Source organism: Schistocerca serialis, chromosome 1 (genome assembly GCF_023864345.2).
Source record: "Schistocerca serialis cubense isolate TAMUIC-IGC-003099 chromosome 1, iqSchSeri2.2, whole genome shotgun sequence".
NCBI classification, from domain to species: domain Eukaryota; kingdom Metazoa; phylum Arthropoda; class Insecta; order Orthoptera; family Acrididae; genus Schistocerca; species Schistocerca serialis.
The window spans coordinates 152,870,045-152,889,441 of NC_064638.1; the positions used below are offsets into that span (position 1 = coordinate 152,870,045).

Consider the following 19,397-nt stretch of genomic DNA (forward strand, 5'->3'; position numbering starts at 1 on the left):
AATTTTATTACTTATTTCTGCAGAGATGATTAAGCAAGGATTTCTTAGATCCACAGAAATGCATGTTAGATTTCTCCAGTAGATATCAATACATTTTTGCCCTTTTTAATAGTAAGTATGTTTCTGTGTGGTCCCTTTGTTTCAGCAGTGTTTTTATACCAGAGCATGTTACTGTACTTGATATGTTCCGAGGAGCCAAATGTTATCTTCTTGTTGCCAATAATAAATGGTGTGTTAGGTGACCAGAGGATCTATTGCAGTAGGAATCTGGACAGACAAGCAAAACATTAGTTGGCACGAGTGCACTTTAAATAAATACATTGTGCTCATTTTGTGGGTCGAGAAATGCTACGTTGTTGACGAGGGCCAAATATCAGCAACTCGGTGTAACATTTGGCACCAACTAACAACATTGAAGTACTCTCAGGTAGCAGACGGGTGCCCAGGTTTCTGCCATATATAATGCCATCATCTTCAGTGGTTGGTGGCATGCAGGTTCTTTATTGGTGGTGATATTCCAAGTGCCGCTCGCGCTGCCCACAGAAATATTCGAGGCTTCGGCTTCAGCAGTATTGATAGGCTATGATACTACAATATTATTGATTTATTTGAACCAATGCTTTAGTAAACACTGCCTCCCCTCTCCTCTCCTCACTTAGTCTATGTCTGAGTTGTAAAGCATCAGATATCACTGCAGAATAAAATATGAAAGTCTTACAGATCTTTCATGACTGAGCGTAATTACAATGGCTGTAGGTTTCAATACAGTGCTAATAAAGGATTTTTCTTTTTGTGGAACACTGTTTTCATTTATCATAGTTTATTATCAGGAAATTAAATAATAACATTAACTTTTTCTAACAATTTATTTCAATACCAGAAGTACAAAAGTCATATTAACATGCAGTTAAAATTAAATATTACCTTAATTTTTTAAAGTAATATGAATATACAGGATAATAAATTGTAACAGTTACCAGTAACTGTTTATGCCATGGGAAAGATTTGTACTGTGCTCCTTTGATTTTTCTTCATTAAATTCTAATACATTGGTTGTAGCAGTGACGACATAGTAGCAGCAGCAGCAGCAGCAGGAGTAGTAGGTACAATAATAATAATAATAATAATAATAATAATAATAATGTATTTAATGGTGGATAACCAAGTTTGTGAAGTTATAGATTCCACCAGTACAGAACTTATTATAAAATCCTAGAAGGAAGATATTTTCTTGTTGTTAAAGAAACACTGTATAAGATTAGATAATGTGTGAGCTTGGACATAGAGCATTTGATGTGATACCTCCTGGTAGAATTTACAGATTCCATAAATTAGTCTATCATTATTCATGAATCACATTGGAACAAGGAAAGAGCTAACCAGCAACAAAAGCTCCCTAAAAGATCCAAAAGCCAGATATGATATAAAATATGGCATGTGTAGCAAGTTGGTACAACACTAGTATACTCATATTGGGTGCAATAGCTACTCATAAATAAAGCTATATTATTGAGTTAAATATGCCATTGAATATAATATTAGGCTTAGATAGTTAATAAATTATTTTTGTGCTAATTAAATAAATGCAAGAGCAGCTGCATTAAATTCATTTGTCATAAATAACAAAAGGACTGAAGATGGCTTTTTAACATATTGGCTGTATGTGGACTTGTAATATGGGTCATAGGAAATGTGTTCAATCTAAGCAGCTATCAAATTGTAGTAACCAGCAAAAAATGTTTTCTATTTGTTTCTCAGGAAACTGTATAAGTGGTAGCACTAATTTCCAAGTTTCGGTGAGGTGTATCTTAGGCCATGTGAACACTGGCATGATTAATTGTGCTGTGTCGTGCACAGTTGTTGATTGCGAAAGATTGTATGTAGTGCACTGTTCATGGACATGAGTGGCTGGCAAGCCGGGTGTGACCAATTTTGTGGGTGCAACACAAATGTGATAGGAAAAATATGTAATTTAAGAAATTTACGATATGGTCACTGTGTTTCCCTAGGGAACATGGGTTGTCGGTGTACAGTTGTGTATCTTTCACTGTTTTATCTGCCTTTTTTTTATAGAACTTAACACTGAAGCAACTATTAAGAAAGTGAGACAATCAGTAACATTTTTTTAAAACAATAATTCAATAAATCTGACAATTCTATTTCAGTTATTTGATTTTCAGCTCTATTGGTAAGTCAGAGATCGGTGTCCTTGGTAATTTTAATTCTCACTTTTAACATTCATGCAATATCTAATGTGTGAGATTACAGTTAATCTCAAAAAATACTAGAATCTATAGTTGTCCACATAGTTAGTTCCTCCTCTGTCTAAAAAACTTAATAGTGGCAACATACAATGATATCACTACATGAGGTAGTATTTATAATATCACACTTCAGTGCCTTCGTTAGAAGCAAGGTCATTCCACACAGTGACTGGTATAGCTCTCAGCAGCACTTGTTGCTTCCCAGTATTGGGGCTTTGCAGTGAGCTATTGAGAGGGGCAACGACATCAGAAGTAGGTTGCCTTCTTGACTGACACAGTGCTCCTCCCAGGCAGCAAGCAGTCAGAAGAATTACCTGGACAAGAAACAAAGGCATTATACAGTTGGATCATTACAGACAAGTAGATTCTGATAGCTAATAAATATAAATATAAATGGAAAATAAATGCTTTTGGTAGGATTTAATATCAAATACAGGGAAACAGAGAAACACTAATTACAGATGCCAGCAAAAATATGCAGAAATGCTATATTAAATGGAACATTACCATCAGAGCTCTGATACCAGTGCAAAGTGGCATCAAAGCTTTCTTAACAACTGCTTTCTTTTGTTATACAAGTCAGTCTGTACATCATGTCTGCAGTTCTTAAAACAAACTAATTTCCAACTATTTTAATTTTGAACATGATCGATATGAGTTATGACTGTCAATTTATGTATGAATTGTGATTGAAATTTAGATGGAGTGTCATTTTTCAAGCACACATATAACTGGATCCTATTTCATTGCAGAAGAAATGATTATTATTGCTGAAAGAAAAAAAAGTGATGTTTGAAATCTGACACATATTGCTTTGTTTGGTGGTGGAATTAAAAATGCTGTCATTGTAGGACACTTAAATATGTGTTCCAAAGTGTTCAATATGTATGCTTGGAAATGACAAACTGTTGAAACTGCATTTACAACCAATAAATATATTGGCCATAAGTGGTAATTATGTCCAAAAATTATTGCTATTGCCCCTTTGTTAATCAAACAGTTTTATTGTGTGAAGAGCTTTGTACGTCTATATACATGACTGCATATTTGCAGAGTTTCATAAAATAAGAGTACTTGACTTAATCACAGAATGTAGACACGGGATAAAAATATCACATGCTAGAAAGATAGCTCTAAATTGTTTGATGAAAGGACTAGCTTTAATCTGATCCTGGAAAATTCACTATAAGCACTATAATGTGTCATCAAAGTGGCAAAAACCACGTACTATGCACAAAAAATTCAAAATTCCAAGAACAAGGCAAGAAAAATCCAGAGCATTATTAGGCATGAAATGAATAAAACTGGCAAGGAAAATGATATTGAACTCACAAATGGCAGTAGAAGTAATACAGATGATATGAAATTAAAACCATTGGCTATTAAATCCAATGGATTCTTCCTAACAGTAACTGAGAACTCAGGGGGGGGGGGGGGGGGCAAAAAAAATATTGAAAGAAGATTTATTTATTCATCCGTGGAACAATAAATATTGTATGGATGTCGTCAGTTTACAATACATGAGCACACATTTACATTTACAATGAAACAGGTTTCTCATATTTTGTGTAGTTTTTATAACAAGTCATACACACATTTATAATTACATAATATTTTGGTGATAATGTCATATGTTGCTAATAATCTACATCTATGTTAAATATTCTTTTGCAGTATAACAACTTTTACTTACTAGAAAGGTTTTAAGCTTTTGTCTGAAAGTGAGGGGCTCATTTATTTCTTTAATTTCTTGTGGTAATTTGTTATACAGTTTTATCCCATTATAAAATATACTTTTTTGCGTCTTTGCCTTGTTCTTTCTATCTAGATGGAGGTGGTGACAAGCTCTTGTTTCATGGTCATGTATTAGGCTTTTTGTGTTGTACATGTTGAGATTTTTCTTAATGAACATTATGTTCTGAAAGATATACTCACAAGAAACAGTTAGAATTCCTAGCTTTCTAAATAATTCTAGACAGTGGGCCCTGTTGTTGCTGTTTGTTATTATCCTTATGGCTCTTTTTTTGTACTTTGAACACAGTTTGTATGTTACTGGCACTTGTTCCCCAAAACATGATCCCATAGATCTGATAAAGTTACTTATACAAGTGATGTATACTACAACACAAGACATTAGTTTCGTTTACTCATTTGTTAGAGAGATCATGAAAATCATTAGGTTACTAAAAGGTAGTTATTCTTCTGGTTATGATGGTATCTCAGCCAAAGTATTAAAATCTTGTGCTCACTTGGCAGCACTGTCCTTGAGATACCATTATAAGCAGTCAATGAATCAAGGAATATTATCTGAAATACTGAATTATGCAGTAGTAACAAAATATACAAAAGCGCAAGTAAGTGACCTCTAATTATAGGCCAACCTCACTTATTTCCATGTTCTGGAACTTTTTTTGGGAGCCTTACAACAAAATACTGAAACAATTCAGTTTGGCTTCCTCAGAGACTTCTCTGCCAACCATACAATATGTGATCTCAAAAACTCAGTTCGTGTAGAGCTAAATGTAAAATTCTGCCAGGGAAATTGAAATGATAGTACATTAAAAGTCTTCCCCTTGCATGGATGAAGTAATACCTTAACAACAGAAAAGAGAGTGTCACATTAGCAAATGTTACAATGGGAATAAGATAAAATTCAGAGTGGGGAACCTATTAAATATGGTGTGCCACAAAGCTCAGTGCATGGCCTAATCCTACTTTTGTTCTAAATTAATGGTTTCCTGAGGAAATTGAAGAACTCATAGAAAACAGTAATGTTTTGATGTGATATGAGTTTATTGAGAAAAGTTCCAAACACATACATACCATACGCAGTCAGGAAAATAATGGAAGAGGCTTACAACTGGTTCACAGCCAGTAGCTTAAACCTTAATCTTGCAAAAACTCACACAATCCCATACAAATAAAAATGACTAACAGGTAACAGAACTAGAGATCAATAGGCATACACTGGATGAGGCTCCATGTGTGAAGTTCCCACTTCAGATGGGTAATAAAATGATGTGACACCAGCATGTGGGTAAGGTAACAAGAAACCCCAACTCTGCACGCTTTGCACTCAGAAATTTCTGTCTCATTGTTGACCTGTAGAAAAAATTGCTACTACACTTTGACTACTTTTTCTCAGTTCAGTCCTATGACAATCTTCTGGGGCACTTGAGCTGAGATGAAATAAGAGTTTATTCTACAGAAACATGCAATAAGATTACTGTGTAAAGTTGTAACTGATGATCTTGCAGAGACCTGGGAGTCTGATGTTTATACACTAATACATATTCTCCCTAATGTTATTTGTGGTTAATAACAAGAGTGAATTAGGATGGACTGAGCAATTGACAACCACCTTGCTAGGATCAGAAATAATTTCAGTATAGACTATGCATCCATCTGTAGGATTCAGAATGAAGTTTTATATTCTGGTGCCAAAGTCTACAATATGTTGGCAGGGGCCATCTGGCAGGAAACTGCAAGTCCCCACACAATAAAGAATACATCTTTAGCCATTCCTTCTACAATATATCTGAATATCTGGACTCAGGAATGTAAATTCTGTGTAACTAATGTGTGTATCAGGTAGATCCTAATATTATCAGTATGTAGACAGCTAATAGTGACCTGTCTAAAATTAAAATCATTCTTTGAAGTATTAGATAATAACAGCCCCTGAGTAGTATAGGAGTAGGATTGATGGAACATGATGCGTGAAAGAATGAGTGAATGAATGGATGAATTATACCTTAAGAGATCCCTGTAAAATTAGATTTGAGAAACATAGATTACAGACAAACCATTGTATGGGAGTCAAGGAAAGCTTTTTTTATTGTATATAAATATTAACTCAGGTTGTGGGAATGGAGAGCTATTTTTATGGTGTTTTTGTCACGTTCATCTGTAGTAATTTTGAACCATAGAAAACTTCTGTATGGTGATGAGAGCACAGAGGATAAAGATTGTAACTGCTTCATCATAGAGTGCCTTATCAACCTTGAAAAGATCAAAGGATGCACTGACTGCCCATAAACCACACACACACACACACACACACACACACACACACACACACACACACACACACACACACACACATAAGGAATGGAGATCATGTTCTCATTGTTTGACAGTCATAAAAAATGGAATGTCTTTGGAGATTTGAAATGGTGCATCAGAACGTAAATGTATCAAAGGAAGCAGGAGACTAATCTTTTTAAATGTGTATGTATGTTTTTGAAGAAGTCCAAGAAACCTAAACTTTATTGAATCAAAAACATTAATTTTTTCATTTAGATCCTTTAAGCCCAAAATTGGATCCTCAATTAAACACCCATATGCATTGCAAATACAGTAAGGCTCAGAATGGAAGGCAGTAATACTAATAATAGCAATAATAATAATAATATTAATAATAAACCCCGTGGAGGCCCGGGAAAAGAATAGGCCTCCGGTATGTTCTGCCAGTCGTAAAAGGCGACGAAAAGAACAAACCACTAATAGGGCTAACCCCCCTTTCAGTGTGATTACTTGATTCAGGACAGAACTAAAGAAGCCTCGGACAAGCGCCGTCATGGTCGGGGACGACGCTTGAACCCTATGCCCGCCCACAATGGTAACAACACTGCTAGCCAACTGGAAAATGATTTAAATCCAAATAGAGGTGTTTTGCAGGATATGCTTCCTGCAACCACCCTAGAAGGAAAACAAAGACAGAGGATGAGATGGTCAGATGAAGTTAATCGACACCTCATGTTCTGTTATTACCAAGCAACAAACCTAGGAACCAACACAACTGGATACAGATCGCAAGTATACACAACATTTATTACCAGATACCCGGAATTAAAATTTTTAACAGAACAACGACTAGCTGATCAGATCCGTGTAATAATAAAAAATAACAGGATACCCCAGTCAGAATTAGAAAACATCAAACAACAAGTACAACAAATACTGGAACAAAATAATGTGCAATCAGAAGAAGAAGAAAATACAGTAATGGACTCAAACATCCCAGAGCAAACAAACAAAGAACAACACGCATCAATTAAACAATCAGAGGAAAACGAAATCTTAAGACAGCCACCAGAACAAGCACAAATAGAACACGAAGAGACACACGTGTTAGATATAGAAGAGAAATTTCAGCTGACATATATAGAATACAAAGACACAAATACAGACATCAGACCATTCTTGCATAGACCGCCAAATAACCCACAAGTCGAAACAACAATAAAAACTATCAACACAATCATACACAACAAAATAAATGAAAATACAACTATGGAAGAGTTACAACTACTGGTTTATATAGGAGCACTCACTACACTAAATATACACACTAGGCAGAGATCAGAACAAACCAATACACAGAAGAAACCCACAAAACCAGCATGGCAACGCAGGCTACAGATCAGAATAGAAAAACTGAGAAAAGACATCGGACAGCTAACACAATTTATAAGAAATGAAATATCAGACAAAAAACGAAAAAGGTTAGGTAAAATCTCACAACAAGAAGCAATAGAGCAATTAGATGAAAAGAAGCAGAAATTACAAGCATTGGCCAAACGACTTAGAAGATACAAAAAAAGTGAAAATAGAAGGAAACAAAACCAAACATTCAACACAAACCAAAAGAGATTTTACCAAACAATAGATAACACACACATTAAAACAGACAATCCACCAAACATAACAGACATGGAACACTTCTGGAGCAACATATGGTCAAACCTGGTACAACATAACAGGCATGCACGGTGGATACAAGCAGAAACAGACACATACAAGATGATACCACAAATGCCTGAAGTGATAATTTTGCAACATGAAGTCACCCAAGCAATTAATTCTACTCACAATTGGAAAGCCCCTGGAAAAGATAAAATAGCAAATTTCTGGTTAAAGAAGTTCACCTCAACACATACACATCTAACTAAATTATTTAACAGTTACATTGCAGACCCATACACATTCCCTGATACACTTACACATGGAATAACGTATCTGAAACCTAAAGATCAAGCAGACACAGCAAACCCAGCAAAATATCGCCCCATAACATGCCTACCAACAATATACAAAATATTAACTTCAGTCATTACACAGAAATTAATGACACATACAACACAGAACAAAATTATCAATGAAGAACAAAAAGGCTGTTGCAAAGGAGCACGAGGATGTAAAGAGCTACTGATAATAGATACAGAGGTGACATATCAAGCTAAAACTAAACAAAGGTCACTACACTACGCATACATTGATTACCAAAAAGCTTTTGATAGTGTACCCCACTCATGGTTACTACAAATATTGAAAATATACAAAGTAGATCCTAAATTGATACAGTTCCTAAACATAGTAATGAAAAATTGGAAAACCACACTTAATATCCAAACAAATTCAAATAATATCACATCACAGCCAATACAGATTAAGCGTGGAATATACCAAGGAGACTCATTAAGTCCAATGTGGTTCTGCCTTGCCCTGAACCCACTATCCAACATGCTAAATAATACAAATTATGGATACAATATTACTGGAACATACCCACACAAAATCACACATTTGCTATACATGGATGATCTAAAACTACTGGCAGCAACAAATCAACAACTCAACCAATTACTAAAGATAACAGAAGTATTCAGCAATGATATAAATATGGCTTTTGGAACAGACAAATGTAAGAAAAATAGCATAGTCAAGGGAAAACACACTAAACAAGAAGATTACATACTAGATAACCACAGCGACTGCATAGAAGCGATGGAAAAAACAGATGCCTATAAATATCTAGGATACAGACAAAAAATAGGAATAGATAATACAAATATTAAAGAAGAACTAAAAGAAAAATATAGACAAAGACTAACCAAAATACTGAAAACAGAATTGACAGCAAGAAACAAGACAAAAGCTGTAAATACTTACGCCATACCAATATTGACCTACTCATTTGGAGTAGTGAAATGGAGTAACACAGACCTAGAAGCACTCAATACACTTACATGATCACAATGCCACAAATATAGAATACATCACATACATTCAGCAACAGAAAGATTCACATTAAGCAGAAAGGAAGGAGGAAGGGGATTTATTGACATAAAAAACCTACATTATGGACAGGTAGACAATTTAAGAAAATTCTTTCTAGAACGAGCAGAAACTAGCAAAATACACAAAGCAATCACCCACATAAATACATCGGCTACACCACTACAATTTCATAACCACCTCTACAACCCTTTAGATCACATAACATCAACAGACATGAAGAAAGTAAATTGGAAAAAGAAAACACTACATGGCAAGCACCCGTATCATCTAACACAGCCACACATCGATCAAGACGCATCCAACACATGGCTAAGAAAAGGCAATATATACAGTGAGACGGAAGGATTCATGATTGCAATACAGGATCAAACAATAAACACCAGATATTACAGCAAGCATATTATTAAAGATCCCAATACCACAACAGATAAATGCAGACTTTGCAAACAACAAACAGAAACAGTAGATCACACCACAAGCGGATGTACAATACTAGCAAATACAGAATACCCCAGAAGACATGACAATGTAGCAAAAATAATACATCAACAACTTGCCATACAACATAAACTAATAAAACAACACGTTCCCACATACAAGTATGCACCACAAAATGTACTGGAGAATGTTGAATACAAATTATACTGGAACAGAACCATTATAACAGATAAAACAACACCACATAACAAACCTGACATCATACTCACCAATAAAAAGAAGAAATTAACACAACTAATTGAAATATCCATACCCAACACAGCAAATATACAGAAGAAAACAGGAGAAAAAATTGAAAAATACATCCAACTGGCTGAGGAAGTCAAGGACATGTGGCATCAGGATAAAGTTGACATTATACCAATTATACTTTCAACTACAGTAGTCATACCACGCAATATCCACCAGTACATCAATGCAATACAGCTACATCCAAACTTATATATACAACTTCAGAAATCCGTAATTATTGATACATGTTCAATTACCCGAAAGTTCTTAAACGCAATGTAACATATACCGTACAGTTAAAAGGAAGTGACGCTTGACCAAGGTCCACGTCACTTTCATTCCGAACCAGACCTAAGGTCTGAGAAAGGAAAGGTAATAATAATAATAAACCCCGTGGAGGCCCGGGAAAAGAATCGGCCTCCGGTATGTTCTGCCAGTCGTAAAAGACGACGAAAAGAACAAACCACTAATAGGGCTAACCCCCCTTTTAGTGTGATTAGTTGGTTCAGGACAGAACTAAAGAAGCCTCGGACAAGCGCCGTCATGGTCGGGGACGAAGCTTGAACCCTATGCCCGCCCACAATGGTAACGACACTGCTAGCCAACTGGAAAATGATTTAAATCCAAATAGAGGTGTTTTGCCGGATATGCTTCCTGCAACCACCCTAGAAGGAAAACAAAGACAGAGGATGAGATGGTCAGATGAAGTTAATCGACACCTCATGTTCTGTTATTACCAAGCAACAAACCTAGGAACCAACACAACTGGATACAGATCACAAGTATACACAACATTTATTACCAGATACCCAGAATTAAAATTTTTAACAGAACAACGATTAGCTGATCAGATTCGTGTAATAATAAAAAATAACAGGATACCCCAGTCAGAATTAGAAAACATCAAACAACAAGTACAACAAATACTGGAACAAAATAATGTGCAATCAGAAGAAGAAGAAAATACAGTAATGGACTCAAACATCCCAGAGCAAACAAACAAAGAACAACATGCACCAATTAAACAATCAGAGGAAAACGAAATCTTAAGACAGCCACCAGAACAAGCACAAATAGAACACGAAGTGACACAGATGTTAGATATACAAGAAAAATTTCAGCTAACATATATAGAATACAAAGACACAAATACAGACATTAGACCATTCTTGCGTAGACCACCAAATAACCCACAAGTCGAAACAACAATAAAAACTATCAACACAATCATACACAACAAAATAAATGAAAACACAACTATGGAAGAGTTACAACTACTGGTTTATATAGGAGCACTCACTACACTAAATATACACACTAGGCAGAGATCAGAACCAACCAACACACAGAAGAAACCCACAAAACCAGCATGGCAACACAGGCTACAGATCAAAATAGAAAAACTGAGAAAAGACATCGGACAGCTAACACAATTTATAAGAAATGAAATCTCGGAAAAAAAACGAAAAAGGTTAGGTAAAATCTCACAACAAGAAGCGACAGAGCAATTAGACGAAAAGAAGCAGAAATTACAAGCATTAGCCAAACGACTCAGAAGATACAAAAAAAGTGAAAATAGAAGGAAACAAAACCAAACATTCAACACAAACCAAAAGAAATTTTACCAAACAATAGATAACACACACATTAAAATAAACAATCCACCAAACATAACAGACATGGAACACTTCTGGAGCAACATATGGTCAAACCCGTTACAACATAACAGGCATGCACGGTGGATACAAGCAGAAACAGACACATACAAGATGATACCACAAATGCCTGAAGTGATAATTTTGCAACAGGAAGTCACCCAAGCAATTAATTCTACTCACAATTGGAAAGCCCCTGGAAATGATAAAATAGCAAATTTCTGGTTAAAGAAGTTCACCTCAACACATTCACATCTAACTAAATTATTTAACAGTTACATTGCAGACCCATACACATTCCCTGATACACTTACACATGGAATAACATATCTGAAACCTAAAGATCAAGCAGACACAGCGAACCCAGCTAAATATCGCCCCATAACATGCCTACCAATAATATACAAAATATTAACTTCAGTCATTAAACAGAAATTAATGACACATACAACACAGAACAAAATTATAAATGAAGAACAAAAAGGCTGTTGCAAAGGAGCACGAGGATGTAAAGAGCAACTGATAATAGATGCAGAGGTGACATATCAAGCTAAAACTAAACAAAGGTCACTACACTACGCATACATTGATTACCAAAAAGCTTTTGATAGTGTGCCCCACTCATGGTTACTACAAATATTGGAAATATACAAAGTAGATCCTAAATTGATACAGTTCCTAAACATAGTAATGAAAAATTGGAAAACCACACTTAATATCCAAACAAATTCAAATAATATCACATCACAGCCAATACAGATTAAGCGTGGAATATACCAAGGAGACTCATTAAGTCCAATGTGGTTCTGCCTTGCTCTGAACCCACTATCCAACATGCTAAATAATACAAATTATGGATACAATATTACTGGAACATACCCACACAAAATCACACATTTGCTATACATGGATGATCTAAAACTACTGGCAGCAACAAATCAACAACTCAACCAATTACTAAAGATAACAGAAGTATTCAGCAATGATATAAGTATGGCTTTTGGAACAGACAAATGTAAGAAAAATAGCATAGTCAAGGGAAAACATACTAAACAAGAAGATTACATATTGGATAACCACAGCGACTGCATAGAAGCGATGGAAAAAACGGATGCCTATAAATATCTAGGATACAGGCAAAAAATAGGAATAGATAATACAAATATCAAAGAAGAACTAAAAGAAAAATATAGACAAAAACTAACAAAAATACTGAAAACAGAATTGACAGCAAGAAACAAGACAAAAGCTGTAAATACCTATGCCATAGCAATATTGACCTACTCATTTGGAGTAGTGAAATGGAGTAACACAGACCTAGAAGCACTCAATACACTTACATGATCACAATGCCACAAATATAGAATACATCACATACATTCAGCAACAGAAAGATTCACATTAAGCAGAAAGGAAGGAGGAAGGGGATTTATCGACATAAAAAACCTACGTTATGGACAGGTAGACAGTTTAAGAAAATTCTTTCTAGAACGAGCAGAAACTAGCAAAATACCCAAGGCAATCACTCATATAAATACATCGGCTACACCACTGCAATTTCATAACCACTTCTACAACACTTTAGATCACATAACATCAACAGACATGAAGAAAGTAAATTGGAAAAAGAAAACACTTCATGGCAAGCACCCGTATCATCTAACACAGCCACACATCGATCAAGACGCATCCAACACATGGCTAAGAAAAGGCAATATATACAGTGAGACAGAAGGATTCATGATTGCAATACAGGATCAAACAATAAACACCAAGTATTACAGCAAGCATATTATTAAAGATCCCAATACCACAACGGATAAATGCAGACTTTGTAAACAACAAATAGAAACAGTAGATCACATCACAAGCGGATGTACAATACTAGCAAATACAGAATACCCCAGAAGACATGACAATGTCGCAAAAATAATACATCAACAGCTTGCCTTACAACATAAACTTTTAAAACAACACGTTCCTACATACAAGTATACACCACAAAATGTACTGGAGAATGATGAATACAAATTATACTGGAACAGAACCATTATAACAGATAAAACAACGCCACATAACAAACCTGACATCATACTCACCAATAAAAAGAAGAAATTAACACAACTAATCGAAATATCTATACCCAATACAACAAATATACAAAAGAAAACAGGAGAAAAAATTGAAAAATACATCCAACTGGCTGAGGAAGTCAAAGACATGTGGCATCAGGATAAAGTTGACATCATACCAATTATACTATCAACTACAGGAGTCATACCACACAATATCCACCAGTACCTCAATGCAATACAGCTACATCCAAACATATATATACAGCTACAGAAATCCGTAATTATTGATACATGTTCAATTACCCGAAAGTTCCTAAATGCAATATAACACATACCGTACAGTTAAAAGGAAGTGACGCTTGATCAAGGTCCGTGTCACTCCATTTTTAACCGGACTTAACGTCTGAGAAAGTGAAGGAAATAATAATAATAATAATAATAACTGCCCACCTCTGCAGTTAAAGTGAGTGCTTTTTGGGATAGGAAATGATGTCTTTATTTACAGCTATTGTTACGTAATGGAAAATACAGTATGGAATAATGACAATATCATGAAAAAGGATAGTGGCTACTCAACATATGGCAAAGATGTTGAGTCACATATAGGCCTGTGGGGCCAAAAGCTTTGACAGTCTTTTCGTTGCGTCTATCTGCAATATAGCATCTCTGCTATGTGGTGAGCAGCAACTTTTCATAATATTGTTACATAAGGGTAATATCAGGCCGGCCATGGTGGCCGAGCCGTTCTAGGTGCTTCAGTCTGGAACTGCACGACTGCTACCGTCCCTGGTTTGAATCCTGCCTCGGGCATGGATGTGTACGGTGTCATCAGGTTAGTTAGGTTTAAGTAGTTCTAAGTTCTAGGGGACTGATGACCTCAGATGTTAAGTCCCATAGTGCTCAGAGCCATTTGAACCATTTGTAATATCAGATGTGGTACTGTTCAGTGCAGGTATGTTACCCTAGAATGAGACTGGAGTCATATTTTATTGTTTGTACACGTCTATACTTAGTAAAACTCTCACATACAAAAAGAATTGCTTTTGTTTATGATGACATTGAGTGTCAAATATATCTCAAGATGGGAGTGTCAACTTAGTTCAAAGAATAATTTCAGATCGTAACACAGGTACTCAAGTAATCAGCTTTCTAAGGAATATGTCTCATATACTTTAATAGGGTACATATTGCAGAAATGTGATCCTTCTTGAAACAGAGGTATCTGAGAGCACAGGACACAAGACAAAAATATTGTTGGTATTCTGTACAAGTCAAAAATTCTCTAATTTTACCCTTGAGGTCATTAGTGAGATTTCAGTTGGATAAAGGAAGAACCATGAACCATGGACCTTGCTGCTGATGGGGAAGCTTGCATGCCTCAGCAATGCAATAGCCATGCCATAAGTGCAACCAACCGTAATGTAGGAGTATCTGTTGAGAGGCCAGACAAATGTGTGGTTCCTGAAGAGTGGCAGCAGCCTTTTCAATAGTTGCAGGGGCAACAGTCTGGATGATTGGCTGAGCTGGCCATGTAACATTAACCAAAACAGCCTTGCTGTGCTGGTACTATGAACAGCTGAAAGCAAGGGGCCATGCAGCTTTACTGTATGGTTAAATGATGATGGCATCATCTTGGGTAAAATGTTCTGGAGGTAAAATAGTCCTCCATGATGTCCAGGCGGGGAATACTCAGGAGGATGTTTTTATCAGGAGAAACAAAACTGGCATTCTGCAGATTGGAACGTGTAATGTCAGACCCAATAATCAGACAGATAGGTTAGAAAATTTAAAAAGGGAAATGGATAGATTAAAGTTAGATACAGTGGAAATTAGTGAAGTTCAGTGGCAGGAAGAACAAGACTTCTGGTCAGGTGAATACAGTGTGATAAATACAAAATCAAATAGGGGTAATGCAGGAGTAGGTTTAAAATAATAATAATAATATGGGTAACAGAAGAGATATTGAATTTAACTGATGAAAGGAGAAAATAAAAAAATGCAGTAAATGAAGCAGGCAAAAAGGAATACAAACGTCTCAAAAATGAGATCTACAGGAAGTGCAAAATGGCTAAGCAGTGATGGCTACAGGACAAATGTAAGGATGTAGAGGCATATGTCACTAGGGGTAAGATAGATACTGCGTACAGGAAAATTACATGAGACCTTTCGAGAAAAGAGACCTGCTTGTATGAAACCAGATAGCAGTTATAAGAGTCGAGGGGCATGAAAAGGAAGCAGTGGTTGGGAAGGGAAAGAGACAGGTTTGTAGTCTATCCCTGATGTTTTTCAATCTATATATTGAGCAAGCAGTAAAGGAAATAAAAGAAAAATTTGGAGTAGGAATTAAAATCCATGGAGAAGAAATAAAAACTTTGAGGTTTGCCAATGACATTGTAATTCTGTCAGAGACAGCAAAGGAACTGGAAGAGCAGTTGAATGAAATGGACAGTGTCTTGAATGAATGATAGAAGATGAACATCAACAAAAGCAAAATGAAGATAATGGAATGTAGTCGAATTAAGTCAGGTGATGCTGAGGGAATTAGATTAGGAAATGAGACACTTAAAGTAGTAGATGAGGTTTGCTATTTGGGGAGCAAAATAACTGATGTTGGCTGAAGTAGAGAGGATATAAAATGTAGACTGGCAATGGCAAGGAAAGCATTTCTGAAGAAGAGGAATTTGTTAAAATCGAGTATGGATTTAAGTGAAGCCATTTCTGAAAGAATTTGTATGGAGTGTAGCCATGTATGGAAGTGAAACATGTACGATAAATAGTTTGGACAAGAAAAGAATAGAAGCTTTTGAAGTGTGGCGCTACAGAAGAATGCCGAAGATTAGATGACTAGATCACGTAACTAATGAGGAGGTACTGAATAGAATTGGGGAGAAGAGGAATTTGTGATACGACTCGACTAGAAGAAGGGATCGGTTGGTAGGGTACATTCTGAGGCATCAAGGGATCACCAATTTAGTATTGGAGGGCAGCGTGGAGGGTAAAAATCATAGAGGGAGACCAAGAGATGAATACAGTAAGCAGATTCAGAAGGATGTAGGTTGCAGTAGGTACTTGGAGATGAAGAGGCTTGCACAGGATAGAATAGCATAGAGAGCTGCATCAAATCAGTCTCTGGACGGAAGACCACAACAACAACAAATGAAGATGTTTCTTGGCTCTCATTGGAATGTGATTTCTTGGAATTCTATGACTAAAGTTCACTGTGGTAAAAACTGAATTTCTTTTAGAGTCTCCATTCATAAATAGTCTTTACCTCTTCATTTAATCTTAATTGGCAACACACTCAGACTAACAGTAATCAGGAATTGGTTAAATTAAGGTTTCGTAAGTGATATCCTTAGCTTAGCTTTCTTCTAGTAAGTCTCAATATGGCATCTGCCTTCCCATGGCATAAATTGTGTAATTCCACTTTAAATTGTTGTGAACAGATATTCATACATACTTGATGGTTGTGACTGATTACAATGACTGAACTGCAATTTTTTAGTTACATGTAGTGGGTCTTTCTGACTGTTTATGCAGATTATGCTACATTTATTTGTGTTCATGGCCAGTTTTCTAGTTATGTCACCTCCTTGTATGAAACTGCATTGCCTACGAATAGCCTGGTGGGGAGGTATAAATATAATTTTACGCCGCCCACATATCTGTGGATTTAGCTTCCAGAAGAGAAAGAAAGCGTTATGCTGAGTTGCTGAGAGGCACAACAAAAAGACTGTCACAACATAAGCTTTTGGCCAACAAAGCTTTTGTCAAGAATAGACAATGGACACACACACACACACACACACACACACACACACACACACGCACAAATGCAACTCACATGACCACACTCTTTGGCAGCTTGGACTATGAACAGCACCACATGATGGGTTAGGCAACTGGGTGGGTGTAAGGAAGAGGCTGGGGCAGGGAGGGGGAGGGATAGCAGGGTAAGGTTGGGGATCGATAAAGTGCTGCTGGGGAAATGTGGAGGAATGAGGTGGAGAGAAGGATATGCAAGCTAGATCCAGTCAGGAGGTTAGATGGAGAGTCGTGAGAAGCGGGGAGGGGGGGGGGGGGGAGGAGTAGCGGAAAAGGAGAGTAGTAAAAAGACTGCGTGTGTTGGCGGAACAGAGGGCTGCATAGTGCTGGAATGGGTACAGGGAAGGGGCTAGATGGGTACAGACAATGACTAATGAAGGTTGAGGCCGGAAGGGTTACAGGAATGTAACCCCTCCCCCATCTCTTCCCCAACCACTTGTGTGAGTGTGTGTGTGTGTTTCAGTTGTCTGTTTTTGACAAAGGCCTTTTAGGTCAAAAGCTTATTTTGTGACAGTCCTTTTGTTTTGCTTATCTGCCACTCAGCGTCTTCACCGTATGGTGAGTACCAACTATCATGTTCATAATTCTGTTACTTCCATCCTGGATTTTCCGATGTTTGATAATAAGCCTTATGAAACTCGAAAAGTAACCTTGCTGTGAAATGAGGGATATCCTACCCAAGATCCTTCCCACCCTCCTAAAGTGTTGAGCTGTCCTCCTTCCAATCTCCACAACATCCTAATTTATCCCTTTGTCACCTGATCCCTGTGGAAGACCCAGGTGCAAGACTTGCCCAGCCCACCTACCCAGCACTTCCTATTCCTGTCCCGTCACTGGCTTGTCCCACCCTATTAAGGACTGGTACACTGGCGAAAACAGCCATGTCATATTTAGGATGAGTGGCCTCTGCAAAACTGTGGCCAAGAGCATGGTATACCACCCTGTGGTACAACTTGCTGTTGAACATAACCTGATTTCAATGGCTGCTTTACAACCTAGGCCATCTGGTTCCTCACTTCCACTACCAACTTCCCCAAACTGCGTAGATGGGAGTTATCCTTACAACATATTCTTCTCTCCTGAACTTATCCCAACCTCAACCTATGGCAACCTAGTGTCCCCACATCCTGTCTTATCACTGTAACAGTTGCATTCCAGTCCAAGCTGCCGGAGATGGCAGTCATATGTGCATGAGGTGGGCTTGCTTTTATGAATGTTTGTGTGTTTTCTTTTCTGAAGAAGGCTTTTGGCGAAAGTTAGATGTGTAACAGTCTTTTGTATCAATCTATCCTTTTATTAATGTTGTTGAATTGAATTGAATTGAATTGAATTTTATTTGATCCTGTAAGATTACATTGTGTACAGTAAATGTACGTGTAATATAGGACATGTCAAAGTATTAAAATTCTTTATCAATTATTTTTCTACACCTTTAGCTTACATTTTGCCCCCAGGGGCTCAGCATTCATTTGCTGAGTACGGGCTTGGCGACCCCGGGGTCCTGAGCTGGGGACTGGTCGGCGCCGCCAGTCTCCTGTCACCGTAACCCCCGGTCATGCTTCAGCGACCACCGTATGGTGCGGCGGTGGAATGTTGTGTGCTGCGGGGAATGGTAATCTTGGCTTGACCGCCTGGATTGCGAGGAAGGCCGACCTCTCTAAAAACCCCTCAATCTTCCGGTGTGCTCTGCGCCTATGAGATGCATGGCTGTTGAGGTGGAACAGTCGCAAGCGGGCAACCTCTGGGGCACCTGCCGCACCCCAGTT

General features: G+C 37.1%; 1 protein-coding gene across 1 annotated transcript in view; it reads right to left on the reverse strand.

The window, feature by feature from the left end:
- Nucleotides 1–896: 896 nt before the first annotated feature.
- The window catches only part of LOC126464541 (extracellular matrix organizing protein FRAS1-like), a 471,206-nt gene continuing 452,705 nt past the window's right edge, over nucleotides 897–19,397 (reverse strand). Inside the window, exon 20 of the mRNA XM_050096241.1 lies at nucleotides 897–2,578. Coding sequence (XP_049952198.1) covers nucleotides 2,387–2,578 — 192 coding nt within the window. The 3' untranslated portion in view covers nucleotides 897–2,386. The remainder of the gene's footprint in view (nucleotides 2,579–19,397) is intronic.